Source organism: Cloeon dipterum, chromosome 2 (assembly GCF_949628265.1).
Source record: "Cloeon dipterum chromosome 2, ieCloDipt1.1, whole genome shotgun sequence".
NCBI lineage: Eukaryota > Metazoa > Arthropoda > Insecta > Ephemeroptera > Baetidae > Cloeon > Cloeon dipterum.
This window is the reverse complement of record NC_088787.1, coordinates 18,750,398-18,766,444: the sequence shown is the minus strand read 5'-3', so window position 1 is coordinate 18,766,444 and position 16,047 is coordinate 18,750,398. Positions and strand designations below refer to the sequence as shown.

Genomic DNA, 16,047 nt, shown 5'->3' with positions numbered 1-16,047 from the left:
GATTTTTAAACCATTTTTCAGGGAGTTTTTACTAAGATGATTTTTGTTCAATTTTCATCCTTATTTTTTTATTGAAACAAAAAACAACTTTTTAGTACGCTTATGGAAATGAGCATCTTTCATTCCTCGTGGCCGTACAAAATACAAATACAAAATGAACAGTTTGCATCGGTAATTTGAGAGTGAAGGTCTGATGGGGGAAATTTGAAAAATGAAGTCCATCTTGTAGACATTTAAACGTTTCTCGGAATAGTTTCAATTCAAATTATACACCATCAATTTTTCGATAAATCAAATCGGACTTGACAAAACCCCCTTAAAAACAGGGGGAACAGTTGATCGTAATGGCTGGTGTTATTCCCGGTGCACTAACACGTAAAGTCCGAGGCAAGCAAGCACAGCATACTGGAACAGAAAAAAATGAGGCATCCGATTATTTAATTCCTATTTTTAGAGGTTTGATTTAGACTAATGCACAATTTTGCTGTAAATAATATATTTTTGACACTATTTAATAAAAAAAATGAATATTAAAATACAATTTTGGCCAATCAAATAAATTTAGAATCGATTTTATATTGTGGATCAGCAGGGTTACTTAAACACTTATTACCATCAGCACACAAAAATGAAATTAATAGAATTAAGCCTAAAAATACCGGAATGCGACTGAAATTTCAGTGAAGTTAGGGGCGTGGCCAAATATGACAAAGGATTCTCGAAATTTCAATATTTACTTGAGCAAAATAGATTTTGACAGGATTTTATCAAAATAATTAAAAAAGATCCTCAACAACTTGTTGCAGTGTCAAAATATACAGTGAACAAAGTTTGCCAATATTAATTAACTCACTTTGAATTTTGGGTACTCATTCATGTAAATAGTAACCATGCCGACGTAAGGCAAGAACCCTCTCGCTCGTCCCACCACGTCCTTCTTAGTAAGCCACAGCTGGCCAGGGGCGTACAACCCTCGGTCGTCGACACTGTTGTTGTCACCCTTGGTCAAGAACTTGACAGTTCCGTTTTCTCTGCACAGCAAATGAATTATTTGACATTATCAAGATTTTAGTATAACTGCAGGCGCACTTTTCATGAAGTTTAAGCACTCTGTGCACAATAGGGATGTCTCGTCCTTCAACCTTGAAGACCACAATCTCTCCAACACGGACAGGCTCATCCTGGTAGTTGGTCAGAAAGAGCAAATCCCCCCTGTGGAAAGCAGGCTCCATGCTTCCGCTGCACAAAAGAGAAAAGTTTATTATCAATAATCTAAATGGAAATATTTTTGGACATTTTGAATGCTAATATAATACAACAAGAGCCGGCAATGGCAAGCATTTACATATGTATTGCGCTAAAAGAATACTAACCTGAGGACGACCACAATGGGGCTCTCGCTTCCTGTGACCACCATGAGTCCTTTCCAGATCATAAGTGCTGAAGACACTATCATCCCAAAGCTCAGAACCTGGTACAGGAACTGAAAAAATATGCAAATCGTGTTATTATTTTGATGTCTCTAACCGGCAAGCGGAAAATGCTTGTTTCGAGTTCACGAATGTCATATTTAATTGCATAAATTCCCCTATTTTTCTACGAAATAATGCACCTGGCGTTTGTTCATTCTCTTCACATCGTCCAGTGCGCCTTGCAGCATCTTGGAAAACAAATCTGTCTCCACTCACGGCCGAAAATGCTGGCAGATCCAGATGAAAACAACAAATTTTTAACTCCACGTCATGTGCAGTCCCATGAAGTTAGCTGAAAAACTATACCGGTTGTGCTTGGAGAAACCGGTGTTAGGCAGAATTTTGTCAACATTTCTTCTGCAATGCTGCAAAACTCAGCTCTATAATGTTAATATTGTTAAAAAATGTAATTTGTCTTAGAATTTCAAATATTTTCAGGTAAATTACGCTGGTGGAAAGATTTTAAATGCAGACAAAACCGGTAATTTGAATCATGATGTTAAAAATTTCGTCCTATTGATGCTAACTTCATGCTTGTAGCGATCACACGTCATGATGTTAAAGCCGCAGATCCGCAGCGGGTTGCCAGCAGCTGTTGGCTGGTGCTGCTATGAACTTGCACGGCCGCACGAACTGTTTGCTGAAGTATTGTTACGCCCCTCTCTTATCGACGGTGGTATAATGATTTTGGAACTCTCGCTGCAGAAGCGCTGATAGCAATTAACTTGAATCTCATACAAGACGCTAGAATCCAAAATGTGGACTTGCAAATTACCGAATCTCGATTTATAATTATTTCTGAGTGCAATTTATCGATCCCTCAACTATCATCGTTCATTGTCCGTGACTAACTCACTGGAAAAAACATCACACAAAATGGAACGATCGACAGGAGCGTGAAACCAGCTGAATTTTTTGCATACTGACAACACCAGATCGACACGGTTCGCTACTCGCAAAATGTGATAAAAGTTGTAAGTTTGCTAATTTTATTATAGGAACTGTTCAATAAATCAAATCGCTTGGCCGTGACTATTTACAGATCGATGTTCTCTACAGCAGATAGCGGAGGAATAAGAGTGTTATGAATGAGAGGAAGAGTTGCTTAACAAATAATGGGCCTCACTTTTGCATCGATCAGCACGTACGCGGCTTATCAAAACCTGTGATACAACATGTCCAGTCTCGGCGATTTCTAACACAGTCTTGCGTTTGAAACAACTTGCTCTCTTCAGTCAAGAGTGAACTGTACGTGTGTGAAGACATTCTTAGCTCATATAATTGCCCAAAATTAATTATGTTTGTTTCAGTATCCAACTAAAAAGTTAATTTTAACAACAATTTTAAAGTACAAAAATTTCGGAATGTAACGTTTCCCTGTCATTCTTGGCAAATTAATTTAAAATTTACTCGCACCTATTTATGGATATTGTAGCCCTCCCTAGGAAGTGCGAGTAATTTTAAATTGAATTCAATATTTTTAATTAATTTGACACATTTTCAGTTAGCCAAAATGAGTTCTCCGGTTCGAATGAGGCAACTGGAGCAGCAGTATGAGATGGAACGTCTGGTGATAGTGGAGGACGAGGAGGATGAGCGCAATGGCGGCCCCTCGGACAACACGCGCACCCAGAAGCTGATGCACTGCTGCGTCCCATACCTAGGCATCGTGCTGGCCACTGTGTCCAGCCTTTTCTTCTCTCTCTGCTCTGTGATAGTCAAGATGCTGGTCGACATCCACCCTATGGAGCTGGCCACCTGCCGGTTTGTTGGTGTCCTGCTGCCCGCCATTCCCATTCTGGTTTACCGCAAGGAGGACCCATTCCCCAGGGGCTCACGGCTAGCCCTGATCGCCCGCTGCTTTGTTGGCACCACCGGCCTCATGCTCTCTTTCTACGCCTTCAGACACATGCCCCTGGCGGACGCGTCCGTCGTTGTATTCAGCGTCCCGGTCTTCGTAGCTGTTTTCGCACGCATTTTCCTGAAGGAGCCGTGTGGAATCTTCCACGTCGTCACCATTTTTCTGACCCTGATTGGAGTGGTCTTGATTACACGTCCACCAATGCTGTTTGGAAATGTGCAAGGTTAGCTTGCTGTTTGTTTTGTTATCATTTTCTCCAATATTAGATGCAAATTGTTTGTCCAAATATTTTTCAGTTGATTTTTTTTTAAACGCAACAAAAGGAAGAGTTTTCTAAGCAAGAAATTCATATGACTAAAACATGTCATGACAAGTTTTTCAGATTTTTTAGGCTCATTTGTGCTTGATTCCTGCTTTATAAATTTTTATTTGCGACCATTATTCGCTCTTATTATAGCCAGCGGGAGCCAGATGTGCGATAAAATTGGTTCGCACTGCGCAGATCCAAGATGGCGTCTGAATGTGGGAAACAAAAAGCTCTCTTTGGATTGCCGTACGAGTGTCAAGAGTTTGTATTTACGATCCAAAAGACACAATTAGTACAAGTAATGCAAATTATCTGTCACAATATTGACGAAAAATTGGTTCTTCGCGCATTTTCCCGTGACCGTTTATTCGCGCCTTACTCCACCGGACGCCATATCTGCGCGACGCACGAATCTGTTCCCCGCTGATTATAGCGACAAAATTATATTTTTTGTACTTTTAAGTAGAGCCGCATTTACTATGATTAGTTTGGTCACTTTCACCAGGTGCAAATTTAGTCTATGTTGATGTGAATGATTTTGTTATCATCATGATTGGAAATTAATAACTCTCCACATAAATGTTCCAGAACTGGAGGACAAAGAGAGCATGTGGGGAGCTATTGCTGCGTTTTCTGCAACCATCTTTGGAGCCAACGCTTACGTGCTGCTACGTGCCCTCAAGAGACTGCACTTTTCGGTCATCATGGCCAATTTTGGCTCGTTCGCCATCTTCCAGACGATGCTGGTGACCTTTCTGCTGGGCGAGCTGTGCATACCGCGGTGCGGCCGGGACCGGCTGTTGGTGGTGGCGCTGGCGCTCTTCAGCTTTGGCGGCCAGATCCTGCTGACGGTCGCCCTGCAGATCGAGCAGGCGGGGCCGGTGGCCCTGGCCCGCACGGCCGACATCGTGTTCGCCTTCATTTGGCAGGTTATGTTTTTCGGCGAGGTGCCTAATAAGTACAGCATTTCGGGGGCCATCCTGGTCACCAGCTCAGTGCTGCTGACGGGGCTGCGCAAGTGGCTGATCGCCCTGCCAGAACAGGCGCCCCTCCGCCAGGCTCTCTGGGTGCTCACTCGGTAGACGCGAGTGCAGTGGCCAAGTTGATATTGATATTTTTCCCAATACTGGGCTGGGTATGCAATTTATTTTATTTTTGCATGGAATTGTATTAAAATATGGTGCTCTTGCGTTTCTTAAGACTTGCGGGACAAAAAGATACTTAATTCCCGATTCTTGTCTCTCCTTCTCAACTTGCTGCAAATGGAGTTGCCAAAATGTTGATATTAGTTTCAGTATTGAACCTGAGAACTATGACTGTTTTTCTCTCTAAACCTATTTTGTTGTTTTAAACAAGTTATTGTTTATAAAGAGAGGTTTAACCATGTGTTGTGATTGTTTAATGTTGGGTGGAATTATAAACATGAATATTTTGTAACTCGTAAAATAGATTTAGCTCACATTAAAAATTGTTTTGCAGTTTTACAAAACCAATCTCTATTTTTGGCTTCTCTCCATTTATATCATAATAAAATGCATGGGCCAAGGAGAGAGTTCCCTAGCAGGACAAAACAGAAATAAATTATGAGAAAAGTCAGCAAACACCGGTAAAAACAGTTTTATGAAGAAGGAAATGACGATAGTATGTATTTGTGTGAAACTGCCAGCTAACATTTTGAAATCATTAATAAAATATAGAAGCAAATAAGAATTCACCAAAATAATTGGTTGGTTAGTGTAATGCGACAAATTTAATATATATCACTTTTGTAAAACTCAACACGCCGCATGATTTTTGAGCTAGTGCTAGTCATATCTGAAAATAAAGTGTGAGTCTCGAGAAATTCGTATTTCTTTTAGTACTTGGCCTCAATATTTTCCTCAAACTATTTATGCCATTACACGGAAAGTCCATTTTTCAACAAGCTTATCATAAACCCAAAATAAATCCTTAAAATATTCTCATTCATTTAAAATTAAGTTTAACTTCGATACTTTTTTTGCTCTTTTTATCCCTGTCCTCGGACCGGGAAGGGCGCGTACTGCACTAGCACGAATGCTGAAACCCGGGTCCCAATAACACCACGAACGGAAAACACGGGCGCACCAGGCCGCATAGGGATTTTTGGCTTCACTGAAGGGGCACTTGCCTCCGCACAACAAGCGAAGTTCACTGATAGCTATATACAGATAAAAAAAATGAATTCACATTTTATTTTATCTGTATTAGCTATCAGTAAACTTAGTTTGTTTAAATAAATTTGATTTATAGGAAAAAATTAACATTTATTAAATTTTGAATTTTGACCCTTTGGCGTATTTGAAAAGTTTGAAGTATACCAAGCATTGCAAAGGTGTCATTTTAATGCCCTGTTGACGCTTATTGTGACAAGGCGTACCAAAGTATTTATTTAATCTTTATTTCACTGATATCAAATAAAAAAAGTTAAAAAGGCTAATTATAATAATTGGCATAGACCACCATATGACTAAATTTCACGTGAGAAATCTCCAGCCGCAAAAGCAGCTCTGATAGATGACCCGTCTGCTGCATCAGATCTGCATGGACGGAGAGTGTCAAAACTCCAATGTGATTCTTTTCTGCGACATGTGCAACCTGGCCGTGCACCAGGATTGCTACGGTGTCCCATACATACCTGAAGGGCAGTGGTTGTGTCGCCGCTGTCTGCAGAGCCCTTCCAGAACGGTTGAGTGCGTCCTCTGCCTCAGCCAGGGCGGCGCCTTCAAGCAGACGGACAAAAACAACTGTGCCCACGTCGTCTGTGCTCTCTGGATTCCAGAGGTCACGTTCGCCAATACTGTCTTCTTGGAATCGATTGACTCGATAGAGACCATCCCGCCCGCTGGAAGCCCACTTGCTACATTTGCAAACAGAGAGGGCTCGGCGCTTGCATCCAGTGCCACAAAAACAACTGCTTTTTAGGTTAGTAATTTTTTATTTTTTCTTGAAACAAGGGATGCTTATCGTTGGCGTTTAGCATTTCATGTTACCTGTGCTCAGCAAGCTGGTCTTCACTTGAAAATGGACACAGTGCGAGATGATGGTGCGACCGCACTGGCGAGCCTTCTGTACTGATTCAGAAAATTGCCTATTGTGACACAATCATACTCCTGCACACGCTGAAACGGTAAAAATTTGTTGGATAGTTCATAATTGATCAATGCACTAATGCAGCCTGTTCCTCCCTACGTACATTTTGTGATATGGTCGTGTTGATTTTCATTTATTTTTTCAGATGGATTTAGGAAATATTGCTGTATTTTGAGCTTTATTTAAGATAAATTATCAGTTGCGCGAAAATTCCAAAAAGTTCATTTGTTAAAATTTTCTTCTAATTGAATGCTTAAACATTTTGGCAGCAAGTCTGAAGTGCTGAAGTTTTTAATCCACTTCTATTATTGGTACCGTCTCCTGATATCAGCATATTTATGTTTTAAGCAAGAAAATTTCTGATAAATTTGTTCATTGCAACTGATTTGAACAATTTTTTCTGTTAGATTTTGGTGGTCTTTTGTTAAAAATCACAATTCATATATAACGTCAACAATATATTTTCTTGGCATGTATTGTGTATTGATCAGGTGATTTCTCTTCCTAATTTTATACTTTCTCTTTTTGATATAACTTTTTTAAACAGGAATTTAGTATTATGTTTATCTAAACAAATTTCAGCGTCCAAGATTAAACGGAAAAGAAAACATTTGACTTCGCAAAGAAAACTCCAGGAAAAAATGAAACATAAGCTAGGAACTTGTTTGGGAAAAAGAAGACGACTTCTGTGCCCATAATATCAATTCCAACCATTCTCCTGCAGAAAAGTATGAGTCATTTTTAACAATAACATTGCATCCTTTACATATTCTGCATTCAAAGGAATTCAAGAAATTGCTTCTCATCATACGGTGGTGCGCTGATATCAGTTTATCCAGCGACTCATTGCCTACTGGACACTGAAAAGGCAGTATCGGAGCGGCGTACCACGTCTCCAAACACCAAACTCGTCTAATTCGTCAAGAAAAATGGAACCAGCCTCTGCCCCTTTTGATCAAGTAAAGCGCTCACAGTAAGATTAGCGTAAACTAATTAACTGTATATTGCAAATAACATGAACGAGTTTGCATTCCTGGAATGGATTTGGTGGTGTGGAATTTTGTTAAAAAAGTCATTCATTAAAAAATATTTGGTTGCGTACTGTGTAAAAACGAATGGTTTGGACACGTTTTAAATTACATCTGTCTTTCTGTTCAAGCGCGAATCAACAAAAAAGACTAGCTTGAAGAAATATATTGAAAATCAGGTACTTATATTCCCCAGCTAGAAATTGGATATCCGGGATATCCACCCTATGACATCGGGTTGTACAGATGCATATCCTCCGGATATCCATGGATATCCCGGATACCTTTTGGATATCCTTCGGATATCCATTTTCTTGCTTAGTCTTGGTAGTTTGAATGATGTTGCTCGTTTTGTGATTTTCCTCTGCATACATTCCTCTTTCTATTTAATAAAAATCCAATTTTTGTAGGAGCGGTCGTTGGCGGAATAGCACAAGGTATCCTGACAGCATCTCCGCCAGGACTTGAAACCACTACCAGACCGATGAGGAGCGTGCGCAATAAAACCCTATCAGCAGCTCCCAAAAGGCGAGAATCAACCGCGTCGGTTAGCCTCTTGGAAACCAAAAGAGTAACCAGGAAAAGGACGCCAAGCAAGCGTCTTGAAGATGCACCACCGTCTCCGAAGAGGCGGGCCAGACAGACGGGCTCTCCTTCTAGTGATGTGAGACTACAAGTGTTTCAATATCCATCATGAGAGATTATTTAGGATTCACAATTACTTCTTCATTTTAAAGCTATACTATACTGTAAGTATAAAAGTAAAAAAAATGAAAGTTAAGATAATGATTGAAAAAAGGGTCCATTAAATCTTCCTCTTTATTTTTACTAAACCTCTCATCTATATGTCGAGTAGCTCGTGAGACTAAATCGTATGTTTCAGTAAAAATCTTTAAAATTTTTGAACGTGTAAAAGTGTTAATTGTACTACAACGATGTCTTAACCATACATCAATCAGCCCAGAAACTTGAAGTCATAATAATACAATACGTACGGAAAAAATAATTAATTTGAATTAATATTTTCTAAAATAAATCTTAAATTAAGCAGCCCTCATGCATTAAAAATCGAGATTTGATTAACACAAGTAAACATAGATTAGACAGAAAATATGGATGGTGACGCGTAAGAAAAACAAGAAAATCTGAGCACAAGCTGGTATAACTTGAAAATTTATTTCACAGCTTCCATAACATAATGCGGCATAGTTGAATGTACATAAAATTAAGTGTGCAAAAATATATGAAAAACTTGTAGTTGAATAATATGGAACAGAAAATACAGTGAATAATAGATAACTATGAAGTAGAACATAAATCAAGCCCATTTTAACAAATAAAGAGACTCATAAAATTATGATCAGATTTCACCTCTGCCACCAGAATCAAAGAGCTTAAGCTCTGCTCTAACAATCCATGGCAAATTAAGCCAATCCAACACATCTCAGGTTGTTAACCCTGTCTTCCACACTGTTTAGTCAAATTAAAGCAAAGTTTCAGGTAGTTAAAATTGCGTAGGGAGAGGGGTAAATTCAAGTCCATGACAAATTAAAACATTAATCCTCTTCAGCTAAACTATCAGAATTGGAAGAGTCAGCATCATCTTTGCTTTCTTTTTTCTTTCGTTGCTCTAGGTTCTTCTGCAGCTGACCAGTTACTTGCTTGAAGAGTATCGCCTCTTGATATGCTTTCTTCACTGCTTTCCGTTCGGCAGGCTTCTTGGACTCAAACAATCTTTCTTGGTCCTGATCTGCTCTACCCAAAAACTGGTCAATCTTATTTCTGGGCAGCCATTGCCTGAAAAAACATAATTCAAGCCTTGATCCTAATTAGTTAACTATTAAATCTAACATACCATGTTCTCTTTGTATCAAAGAACAAAACCAGGTAAACTGTGTCTGTATAATTTGACGCCAAAGCCAACACGTCTGAAGGAGGGGCAGGAATTGGCATACCTTTGTGGATAATGCCAGATTTTGGCATGTCAGGGTCAATAATCTAACATATTTCTTTTAGAATAAGAGCAATGCATAAATCGGAAGTGTTTACCAAGGCAGGGTACCATGGATAGCCTCGGCATTTCGCCCAAACCAAATCAAGTGGCTCTAGGTTGCCGTCTCCTCTTGACATAGCTTCATCATCAGAAGTCTCGTCTGAAGCTGCCTCCTGTGACATATAAATCATAACACCTTAAACACCTACATATTTCCAATAAATACGCTCTAAATGCTACAGGACGAGTAGTATAACAATTAATTATTAATTAGAAAAATTGAAATCCCCAAATTAATTGACAATTGACCATACAGTGTCTAGAGATTGAATCATATTTTTTATTGAACATCCTTAAAAGAATAGTAATTATTCCATACATTCCTTTATGGGTATAAATTCAAATTTCAATATTAAATTATAGATCTCTAGACACTTTGATTATTAAAATAAAATTGAAGTATTTCTTATAATTTTCTTCATTTGACTATCACATTACCTTCTCATTGGAAGCTGCATCGTTGCTGCTCTGGCTATCATCGCTGTCCGAGTCCCCATCCTGCTGAGAAGAAGCGTCATCATCGCTGCTTGAGGAGCTGTCGTCAACAGCACTGCTGCTGCCTTCCGAATCGTTTTCACTCTCATCAGACCCAGCGGGAATGTCTATACAAGGAACCATGCTAGCTTCTTGATTTAGCTGTTTTGTTTTTAAATTACCTCCACCAGATCGGTACACTCTAAAGCTCTCACTGCTGGGGACATTCTTTGCCTCCAGAATAGGGTCATCACCACTTGACATCTTGGATGAGCTTCCAGTCACGCCCAATGAGGAGTCCAGATTCTTTCTTGGTCTTCCTACTCGTCGCTTTGTAGTGGTTGGTGGAGCCTCAGGTTTCTAAACAAAGCAAGTCAAACTCAACACGCACGGAGACAAATCATTATTGCTTAGAAAATTGTAGCATAACAAATTTCCACCAATCATGGTTGAAATCTAGAAGCTGCTAGAAGCAAAGCTAAAATCTGCTTTGCTTGAAGTCTCAAACATTAGTTACTTCGACCCTGTGAGAAAATTTACCCTAAACGCGGCAGCAGCCGCTTTTCTGGTGAACAAGACTGCAGTCCTCCTGTTAACACCAGAAGGAGAGCCCGTCTGAGGAGAGGTGGAGGGGAGCGGCGAGATTGTCGTCTTCTTGACTGGCGTGGCTGTCTGGACCTCTGCTAAAGGCTCTTTAACAGTCTCCTTGTTAGCCTCCTTTCCCACATCCTGACTGGCCCGCCTTTTGGGAGACGGTGGTGCATCTTCAAGACGCTTGCTTGGAGACCTTTTCCTGGCTACTCTTTTGGTTTCCGAGGCGCTGACCGACGCGGTTGATTCTCGCCTCTTTGGAGCTGCTGGTGGAGTTTTATTGCGCACGCTCCTCATTGGCCTGGTGGCGGTTTTTTCAACGCTGTTCCTTCTTCGGGTTTTGTATGTAGATTCGCCAGCTTCTTCCTCTTCCTAAGGAATAACAAGTGCACTCATTCATGCCTTGAAGAGACAAATTTACCAGATTTCTCACATTTTTGTCTCCATCAGAATCTTCTGATTGACTGGATGATTTTTCAGACGAGCCCTCATCATTGGAACTGTTTGACTTATCACCTTCAGAATCATCATCTATAATTGCGACACATATTAAATTATAATGCTTGTCTCATAAAACTAATGCAAGAGTCACCTTTCTTAGACGATTGTGATTTTGCATTGGACTTCCTTCTTGCTGGCGTTCCACTTTGCTCCATAGCGATCTTTCTTCTCACTGAAGCAATTTCAATCCTACTCACACAGTTAAATTAAAGCAAAAAGGATAAGGCATCACCCTTACTTGACGGATCTTGTTCTTTTGGCTCTTGTCATGCCATGCCTTAGGCCTTGGGCCACATCCAATACGTTCAACAATTTGGTTAGTTGTTCACTCAAAGGCAGAGACTTGCGTGACTCGTCTTGGAGGAATTCATCGACTATGGATACATCACCAACATTAGTTTATAATCTCACATATTGAGGAAGGCATTTTCATAGAGCACAAAGCAATGAGATTTTTTTTACAAAAACGATTTAATTTTTCAGAACTGTCCAGCAAGCACCAGCGTTAGTTGAAAAATTAGACAAAAATACAAATTTTCTCTCAACGCCAGCCCAACAACCTGACCAGCAAACACTGTTTTAGATATTGAACCTTCATCTGCTAGCCTTGCTTGTGTGTGCCAATGCACTTACTTGCTACAGCAATCTGTAAAACTGACTCAACCAGCTTGCACTGGACAAAAAAGCCTGGCATTTGATTCTTATAATTTCTATACCATAGTTTAAATTGTTGCTAGATTATTGAACAAACACGATTTTAAGTGAAGCGCAATAAAATTGTTTCAAATCAAGGCCAAAATAAAATATCCAATATTTACTTTCGGCAGCAGTTTGCTCATTGGTCGTGTTTTTTCCTTTGGTGCTTGGTTTCTCTTTCAACAAAAGACCGGTTTTCGTGTCAAATCCTATGGCCGCTTGGTCACGTCGGGCCTGACGCAAGATTGCTCCACCCATGTCTCTCATTTTCACTGCGGCGCGATAAAATACCTGCAATAACACATAAAGCATTGCACTGCCAATGAGAGCTTCAAGTCATGAGGTCTTACTGTGTCCTTGGAGTTGTACGCCATGCAGTTAAACAGCATCAAGTTGAAGTCCTTCTCGAGTTCATCAAGATTGTTGTAAACCTGGTCGTCCAGCTTTTGTCGCATGGTTGAAAAATCCATTGGATTTTTCACGACTGTAGTGTAGTCAGGCACCTTAAACAATTGAAAATTGTTATCTATATCAAATTGAATGAATGCTTCAAAGCTGTACCTCATTGATGTCGACTGGTTCTTTGAAAATTTCTCCTTGATCTTTACTAATTAGTTGGTCTAGCACTTTTCCCAAGAAATGTGCCATCGGCAGCAGATCAAGCATCACGCATTGCTCAGTGCTGTTGTGTTGTATATATTTGTTACTAACAAGAAAGATTTCTTTAAATAAGTAAATTTTACTTACATTTTCACCAACTCTTTCTTGACTTTCTCTCTTTTCCTGACCAACTCACAGAGGAGTCGAGCTCTCTCTAAGTCCTGGCGGAGATGCTGCCAGTACTTGAGTTGTTCCGCCAACGACCGCTCCTACAAAAATTAGATTTTTAGTAAATGGAAAGAGGAATGTATGCCAAGAAAACCACAAAACTAGCAACATCATTCAAACTACCAAGAATATAAGTACCTGATTTTCAATATCTTTCTTCATGCTAGTCTTTTTTGTTGATTTGCGCTTGAACAGAAAGACAGACGTAATTTAAAACGTGTCCAAACCATTCTTTTTTACGCAGTACACAACCAACTATTTTTAATGAATGACTACATACTGAAACAGAAAACGAAATTCCACACCACCAAATCCATTCCAGGTAAGCAAACTCGTTCATGTTATTTATTTGTAATATACTGTTAGTTAGTTTACGCTAATCTTACTGTGATCGCTTCTTGGTCAGGGGCAGAGGCTGATTCCATTTTTCTTGATGGATGAGATGAGTTGGATGTTTGGAGACGTCGTAGAAGCGGTACGCCGTTCCGATACTGCCTTTTCAGCGTCCAGTAGGCAATGAGTCGCTGGATAAACTGATTTCGGCGCACCACCGTGATGAGAGAAGCAATTTCTTGAATCCTTTGAGTGCAAAGTGTAAAGGATGCAATGTCATTGATAAAAAACACTCTTACTTTTCTGCAGGAATGGTTGGGATTGATATTATGGGGACAGAAGTCCTCTTCTTGGCAAGCAATTTCCGAGCTTGTTTCATTTTTTCCCTGGCGTCTTCTTTGAAGTCAAAAGTTTTCTCTTTCCTGTTTAACCTTGGACGCTGAAATTTGTTTAGATTAGCTTACTAAATTACTTTTTATAAAATTTTTATCAAAATAGGAAAGTAAGATTTCAAATAAGTAAATAAATACCAAGAAAATATGAAGAAAAATGACTGAATGAATTGTGATATTTGACATGAACACCAAAATCTAACAGTAAAAACGTTCAAACCATTTTCAGTTCTTATCAACAAATTTATCAGAAATATTCTTGCTTAAAACATAAATATGCTGATTTCAAGAGACTGTACCAAAAATGGTGGGTTAAAAAACTTAACTTCAGACTTTCAGCTTAAATGTAGGCATTCAATTAGGAGAAAATTTTAAATAAACTATTTGGAATTTTATCGTAAATTTATCATAAAAGCACAAAATATAGCAATATTTCCAGTCCATCTGAAAAAATCAATTTAAATAAACATGACCATGTCACAAAGAGTATGTAGGAAGGAACAGGCTGCATTGATCAGATCATTTATCCAACAAATATTTACCGTTTCAGCGTCTGCAGGAGTATGAGTGTCGCAATAGGCAATTTTTTGAACCAGTACAGAAGGCTCGCCAGTGGTCGCACCATCATCTCGCACTGTGTCCATTTTCATGTGAAGACCAGCTTGCTGAGCACAGGTAACATGAAACGCTAAACGCCAACGATAAGCATCCCTTCTTTCAAGTACAAATATAAATTACTAACCTGAATAACAGTTGTTTTTGTGGCACTGGATGCAAGCGCCAACCCCTCTCTGTTTGCAAATATAGCAAGTGAGCTTCCAGCGAGCAGGTGGGATGGTCTCTATCGAGTCTATCGGTTCCAAGAAGACAGTATTGGCGAACCTGACCTCAGGAATCCAGAGAGCACAGACGACGTGGGCCCAGTTGTTATTGTCCGTCTGCTTGAAGGCGCCGCCCTGGTTGGGGCAGAGAACGCACTCTACCGCTCTGGAAGGGCTCTGCAGACAGCGGCGACACAACCACTGCCCTTCAGGTATGTATGGGACGCCGTAGCAATCCTGGTGCACAGCCAGGTTGCACATGTCGCAGAATAGAATCACATTGGAGTTTTGACACTCTCCATCCATGCAGATGCAGCAGACGGCGTCGTCGTCTATCAGAGCCGCCTCTTGTCCACTGGTGGACATTTGGAAGTAGGACTCTTTCTCCAATCGGTCCATCAGCAGCTCAAACTGCTCAATGCTGACCGGTGCAAGGTTCTCTGTTTTACGTTTGTCGTTCATGAAACTCAGCCACGCTCCGTCCTCCTCATCTGCGTCATACTCAACTTCCGCGTCCAGTTCATCAGGCGATTTTTCAATAAAACTAAAGAGGGAAAATAATTAATTAGCGGACATAACTTATAAGCCCAACATTACTACTTACCGAATGTATGAATTTGGAAGCGGAGCGGCATCTGGGATTTTGTAATCTTCAAGTATTCTAAAGCTAGGCTCAGGAAGTTTGCTGATGGGTACAGAGGTTACTCCTCTAATTGGGGTGAATGGCTCAGCTGTTTCTGGTTGGTACTGAGTTCTACGACCGGGTTCCACTGGGGCCAAGATGTCATCGAGACTGCCACCTGGAGGTACTGTGGCTTGGTAGCTTTCCTGAAATAAATATATCACTGCGTGCTCAAGACATTTGTGAGGAATATTACCAGTGAGACAACTTCAATTGGTTCGAAGATACTTAAGCGCTGAGACTTGCCATTACCAGTGTCAAATTCAACCATTCTCTGGGCTTCAGCGTAAGTCAGCCCCTCAGGAGCAGAACTTTTGCCTTTATTTGCAGAGGACTGCTTGTTATGGGTTGATGCCCGGTTCTTTTTGCGACTGCTATTCATGACTGCTGGATAACACACAGAAAAGTTGGAGATTGCTTCTAGTGAATATTTTAACATTCTTCAGATTAGTTGTAAACATACCTGGAGTGCCAATAGTTTTAGGGGTATCTGCTTGCGGCTGGTGATTTCTCGTGTGAAATTTAGTCAAATGGTGTTCTATGCCGATTATACTTCTGTACGCCTTGTCACACGAGTCAACAGGGCATTTAAATGGCGCCTTTGCCTTGGTATGCTTCAAACTTTTCAAATACGCTGAAGGGTCGAAATCCAACCCCATTGCTGCGACAGGGAGACGCTCAGCTTTTAAAAGTTTGGGGTGCGTCCGTGTGGGTTGTTTAATAAATAATCCTTCATTACATAATATAGAAATATGTACATAATATTACATATTATAACAGTTTGCCCCGACGCGCACAATCAATAAAACCAAAGCGTCTTTATAGCTTGCATGACTTTATGGAAACAAAAATATAAACAAAAATACACTACTACACAGGTGTGCCGCCAATTTATAC

At 40.1% G+C, this 16,047-nt stretch overlaps 3 protein-coding genes and 1 long non-coding RNA gene across 6 annotated transcripts; 2 read left to right on the top strand and 2 right to left on the bottom strand.

The window, feature by feature from the left end:
- Positions 1-40: 40 nt before the first annotated feature.
- On the bottom strand, positions 41-1,774 carry twr (signal peptidase complex catalytic subunit SEC11 homolog C twr). The gene is made up of 5 exons (XM_065478200.1): positions 1,613-1,774; positions 1,374-1,483; positions 1,090-1,239; positions 854-1,031; positions 41-405 (listed from the first exon to the last, which is right to left on the bottom strand). The coding sequence occupies exons 1-5, from the start codon at positions 1,658-1,660 to the stop codon at positions 355-357; spliced, it is 537 nt and encodes a 178-aa protein (XP_065334272.1). The 5' UTR covers positions 1,661-1,774; the 3' UTR covers positions 41-354.
- Positions 1,775-2,024: 250 nt separating this feature from the next.
- On the top strand, positions 2,025-5,483 carry LOC135935687 (solute carrier family 35 member G1-like). The gene is made up of 4 exons (XM_065478196.1): positions 2,025-2,446; positions 2,515-2,720; positions 2,977-3,556; positions 4,229-5,483. The coding sequence occupies exons 3-4, from the start codon at positions 2,986-2,988 to the stop codon at positions 4,720-4,722; spliced, it is 1,065 nt and encodes a 354-aa protein (XP_065334268.1). The 5' UTR covers positions 2,025-2,446; positions 2,515-2,720; positions 2,977-2,985; the 3' UTR covers positions 4,723-5,483.
- A 682-nt stretch (positions 5,484-6,165) lies between these two features.
- Positions 6,166-9,155, top strand: LOC135937892 (uncharacterized). The gene is made up of 5 exons (XR_010574569.1): positions 6,166-6,583; positions 6,639-6,788; positions 7,334-7,479; positions 7,535-7,958; positions 8,190-9,155. It is a non-coding gene; the product is annotated as an uncharacterized LOC135937892 (long non-coding RNA).
- On the bottom strand, positions 8,924-15,990 carry Br140 (bromodomain-containing protein 140). 3 transcript variants are annotated; one of them, XM_065481220.1, is made up of 21 exons: positions 15,614-15,990; positions 15,347-15,537; positions 15,073-15,296; positions 14,390-15,012; positions 14,190-14,335; positions 13,555-13,694; positions 13,309-13,501; positions 13,061-13,108; positions 12,842-12,963; positions 12,656-12,776; positions 12,445-12,597; positions 12,217-12,385; positions 11,637-11,772; positions 11,490-11,587; positions 11,319-11,428; positions 10,847-11,269; positions 10,489-10,666; positions 10,271-10,434; positions 9,829-9,945; positions 9,635-9,777; positions 8,924-9,576 (listed from the first exon to the last, which is right to left on the bottom strand). In XM_065481220.1, exons 1-21 carry the CDS (start codon positions 15,807-15,809, stop codon positions 9,336-9,338), a joined length of 3,936 nt encoding a protein of 1,311 aa, XP_065337292.1. In that variant the 5' UTR covers positions 15,810-15,990; the 3' UTR covers positions 8,924-9,335. The 3 variants fall into 3 exon arrangements, with proteins under 3 accessions (XP_065337292.1, XP_065337293.1, XP_065337294.1); XM_065481221.1 differs by having other exon boundaries at positions 11,331-11,428; positions 15,614-15,989; XM_065481222.1 differs by lacking the exon at positions 13,061-13,108.
- Positions 15,991-16,047: the final 57 nt, after the last annotated feature.

What these genes read in the sequence shown, in the direction of transcription:
- twr (XM_065478200.1), bottom strand. Translation starts at nt 1,660, where the DNA reads ATGCTGCAAGGCGCACTGGACGATGTGAAGAGAATGAACAAACGCCAG. An exon ending in AGAGAATGAACAAACGCCAG is followed by an intron (nt 1,484 to 1,612) that starts GTGCATTATTTC and finishes ATATTTTTTCAG; the next exon opens with TTCCTGTACCAGGTTCTGAG. An exon ending in GTGCTTAAACTTCATGAAAA is followed by an intron (nt 1,032 to 1,089) that starts GTGCGCCTGCAG and finishes TTTGCTGTGCAG; the next exon opens with AGAAAACGGAACTGTCAAGT.
- LOC135935687 (XM_065478196.1), top strand. Translation starts at nt 2,986, where the DNA reads ATGAGTTCTCCGGTTCGAATGAGGCAACTGGAGCAGCAGTATGAGATG. An exon ending in GCTGTTTGGAAATGTGCAAG is followed by an intron (nt 3,557 to 4,228) that starts GTTAGCTTGCTG and finishes TAAATGTTCCAG; the next exon opens with AACTGGAGGACAAAGAGAGC.
- Br140 (XM_065481220.1), bottom strand. Translation starts at nt 15,809, where the DNA reads ATGGGGTTGGATTTCGACCCTTCAGCGTATTTGAAAAGTTTGAAGCAT. An exon ending in CAATTGAAGTTGTCTCACTG is followed by an intron (nt 15,297 to 15,346) that starts GTAATATTCCTC and finishes TATTTATTTCAG; the next exon opens with GAAAGCTACCAAGCCACAGT. An exon ending in AGTGTACCGATCTGGTGGAG is followed by an intron (nt 10,435 to 10,488) that starts GTAATTTAAAAA and finishes TTCCTTGTATAG; the next exon opens with ACATTCCCGCTGGGTCTGAT.